At 45.5% G+C, this 4,027-nt stretch overlaps 1 protein-coding gene across 1 annotated transcript; it reads left to right on the top strand.

Annotated features, from left to right (window-relative positions):
- Window positions 1-553: 553 nt before the first annotated feature.
- LOC144507239 (homeobox protein six1-like) lies at window positions 554-3,366 on the top strand. Its single transcript, XM_078234219.1, is given in 4 exon segments — window positions 554-1,255; window positions 2,482-2,684; window positions 2,687-2,733; window positions 2,735-3,366. Coding segments are annotated over 4 exon segments (861 nt in total). The 5' UTR covers window positions 554-695; the 3' UTR covers window positions 2,786-3,366.
- The last annotated feature ends 661 nt before the right edge of the window (window positions 3,367-4,027 follow it).

Here is a 4,027-nt window from a genome sequence, read left to right as displayed (position 1 = left end):
TCAGCTTCGATCAGCTGCCGTTACATTCACAATTCTGCTTTTGCAGATCTTTTATATATATATATAAAAGGAAATAACAAATACATCCGGAGAATGGTAACCCAAGTTTCGCTATTTGTTAGGTGTTTCCTGGCAGCAGAGGCTGTGATTTTTGAGATCGGCGACTATTTAAAAAAATGAGGCTTCCAAAGGGTTTATGAAATCGGGGTTGAGGTGTGAGGGCGATTAATTATTGAAATCTTAAGGAACTGAGTGGGGGGGGGGGGGGGGGAATGCAAATGAAAAAAAGGTCGGATCCTATCGAGTTCTTCAAAATGCCGAAAGGTAATTGATTTGTATGCAAAGAGGACCAATCCCACAGGTGACATTTGAGAAGCTCTCGGGTTGCAGATCCTGACGTGTTCTCCAGAGTCCCCGCACTTACAGAAACTTTGCTCTTGTCTTTTGCAATGGGCAGGAGAGATGTGCAGCCAATCAGCGGCCGCTCATCACTATTAATGCGTACTTTCCAGGATGGGAACAGTGTGCTGCCGCCAACCTCTAACACTAGCGCTTGAGAATATCACCCGCTGGATATCCGCCACTTGTTTGGATCTGTTAACCCTTCCCGGGCTCGGCGATCTTTGTGTGTGTGTGTTTTTTTTTGCTTTTTGGTGATCAGATTGTGGATACTACGCCCTGACTGTCAGTGAGCCATGTCGGTGCTGCCTTCTTTCGGTTTTACTCAAGAACAAGTAGCGTGTGTCTGCGAAGTGCTCCAGCAAGGAGGCAACTTGGAGAGGCTGGGCAGGTTCCTCTGGTCACTGCCAGCCTGCGACCACCTCCACAAGAACGAGAGCGTCCTGAAGGCCAAGGCGGTGGTGGCTTTCCACCGGGGCAACTTCCGAGAGCTCTACAAGATCTTGGAGAGTCACCAGTTCTCGCCTCACAATCACTCCAAGCTGCAGCAGCTCTGGTTAAAGGCCCACTACATCGAAGCCGAGAAACTGCGGGGGAGGCCCCTCGGTGCCGTGGGCAAGTACCGGGTCCGGAGGAAATTCCCCCTGCCCCGGACCATTTGGGACGGGGAGGAGACAAGTTACTGCTTTAAGGAGAAGTCGCGGGGTGTCTTGAGGGAGTGGTACGCGCACAACCCGTACCCATCTCCGAGAGAGAAGCGGGAGCTGGCTGAAGCCACAGGGCTCACCACCACTCAGGTCAGCAACTGGTTTAAAAACAGGAGACAGCGAGACCGAGCGGCGGAGGCCAAGGAGAGGTAAGAACCCCCATGTGTACAGGGGGGCAAATCGCACCGCGAAACGCGCCCCCAAAATCCCCCCCAATTTACACCGGCAGAACTCTGGCGCTGCAACTAGGAACAAACTCTATTTAATATCTGCTTCGGAGTAAGTCACACACACGCTCCCGCTCAGGAGCGGCCGGTTCCATCTCTGCCCCGTTTAACTTCTAATCTAACTATACGTACTGAGCAAAATATAGATTATGGCATTCAATTATTTAGCGTGTTTCTGCAACAAAGCCATAGCGTGTTGAAATGTAGATATTAAAGATAACCTTCAAATAATAAACAGGAATCGCTGTTTTCAATCAGATCCATAATTTAAGTTTTATAACTTTATTTATTAGTGTCACAGGTAGGTTTACATTAACACTGCAATGAAAAGTGAATGTGAGGCGGTGCAAACTTTAAACAAAAAATATTGATTATTATTTTAATTTATAAAGTCTATAGTCCCGGGCAGAAAATGCCAGACTGAAAATTACAAGGTCGAAATTAACCGAAGGGTTTTAATTTTTAATGTAAGAATTGTTGAATAAATAAGGCACATGTGACTCTTACACTGGACAGTAATGCCTCAGTGTTTATATAAATCTTACCTGGTGATGGAATCCATTCTTGGATACCGAGCAAATGTCCATCCCCTGACTGATCGGTTAAGTTCCCCTCCCCCAAGAAAACCCCCGTCATGCTTATTATCCTGATGTTGTTGCGTTTTGAGAATTAAACAAAACAGCGATGCGTTTTATTCGATTCATTCCACTTGGTTCTGCATTTTTAAAATCAGTTTTAAATCCGTTTTAAATTATTTTAAATAATCACCAACATTCATTATGAATGATAATTACTTTTCTCGTTCTCCTGTTCCCATCAAGGTAATGAAGGAACCGCGCCGATCCTTGCCAATAGTAAGGCAAGAGCATTGACTGTCTTAACTTATTCATAGCAGTTTCTCCTTAGTAACCTGTTCCCAGCACTTAGCGTTCATTTAGGCACGGACTCAGCTTTAGGTACATTTAAGTCAGAGTTAGGAAGTATTCGCTTGGAATAAGTTAAGTAAGCATTAATTTCACACTATAGCTAAGGATGGATCGTTGAAAGACAAGTGGGAGAGGAGGGGGCGCTTATTGTTTGAATATAGGTGAGGTCTTTTAAAATCGTCATTTATTTTGAGTTCTTGCTTATGTTTGCTGTTCCAATAGGGAAAACAATGAAAACACAAATACTTCTGGCAATAAACAGAACCAGTTATCCCCTATCAACCGCAGTAAAAACCTGATGTCAAGTTCCGACGAGGAGTTATCGCCGCCCCAGAGCCCGGATCACTGCTCCGGGAGTCCTGTCTTACTGCTGCCGGGGTCTCTGAACCAATCCGTCGATTCCACCTTCTCTCTTCACGGCCTGAGCCTTCGCCAGGCGGCCACGCTGGGCCGGTCCATCCACATGGACTGCAGGGACTCCCTGCTCGGCACTCTAACGTCCAGCCTGGTCGATCTGGGATCGTAAAAAAAGAGCAAATCGCCGCTGGACAGCCGAATTATAAACTGATCAGACACTCAATGCTGTGCTGTGTAAATAATTGAAAGGTCTTGTCCAAGATATGGAATTTCAACTGATGGTACTTAATCTGTGAAAAAGAAAAGGCGAGATGCTCTCCTTTACAATTAAGAAAACCCGCCTTCGTGAACTGCTGAGAGGCCTGATAACTCACTTAATGCTCTTCAAATCTTTATGCTCTCCCTACTGCACAAAGGGCGTTGCGAATGGAACAAAACCAGTGGCCGGCCAATGCCGTTTCTGCCAGATTCCCGCATCTGTCAGAATCAAACCTGGATTATCTCTCGTTTTCCATCTGTTCGCGTTCCCCGTGAATCACTGCTCGCGAAAATGAGAGATCGGCTAGGACGGACGGGTGTGTAACTGAGGTAACTGTACAGAAAATAATCAGCTTCCCTCCCCCCAACTCAATATCAGGCAAAAAGTTCAGACACCTCTTGAGGCGACTCTCGAAGTTTACATTGTCACTAGTGGTGGATGGAGAGTTACATGAAAGTAGTTTATAATAAAATCCAAACATGTGAAAAGCACGCGCTTGCTTATGTTGTCTACTTTTTACACGTTTTGAAAAGCAGCATCTATGGTACTGGCTGCTGCTGGAAAATGATGTCTGGAGTTGTTGTTATTGGATGAGGAGGCTCTCTGCAACTTGCAACTCAGGTGAAACATCAGCAATATTAATATTTCTATATTTAAGACAAGGTGTCAGCTCCTGACTCACAAATTCCCCTCAGTGTCATGTCACGGTAAGCATTATCCCTGGAACATGGGAACAGGCGCGACTATCTGATTCTGAATCTCCCCCCCCCCCCCCTTCAACTGCACCTAGCAAACCTTTAGCCCCTTTAGATCATGCACAAAGTCCATGTCGATGGAGTTATCAGAAGGAGCGGTCACCCGGCATTTTCGCGCCAGAGCGCTTTCTAAGCAGGAGATTAAAAATATCGAGGGATTGGGGGGGGGGGGGTTCCTCCCCTCTGTCGCTTGGAGGTTATTCTCTAGAAATTTTACATTGCCCCCAGAAGATAGATTGTGTTCCGCGTCCTGAATATTTTCTTTCCTTCAATATGGTTAACAAAATATAGAAATAATAATAAAAAAAGTGGAAACATAAATCCAACTGTTGAAAACTTGTCATATTTTGTTTTATTTCTTTATTTCTCCCCCCTCCCTCACCAGCCAAAGTGGCTC

Source organism: Mustelus asterias, chromosome 18 (genome assembly GCF_964213995.1).
Source record: "Mustelus asterias chromosome 18, sMusAst1.hap1.1, whole genome shotgun sequence".
In the NCBI taxonomy this organism is placed as follows: domain Eukaryota; kingdom Metazoa; phylum Chordata; class Chondrichthyes; order Carcharhiniformes; family Triakidae; genus Mustelus; species Mustelus asterias.
The sequence above is the reverse complement of the archived record's forward strand: the minus strand, read 5'-3'. Positions and strand labels throughout refer to the sequence as shown.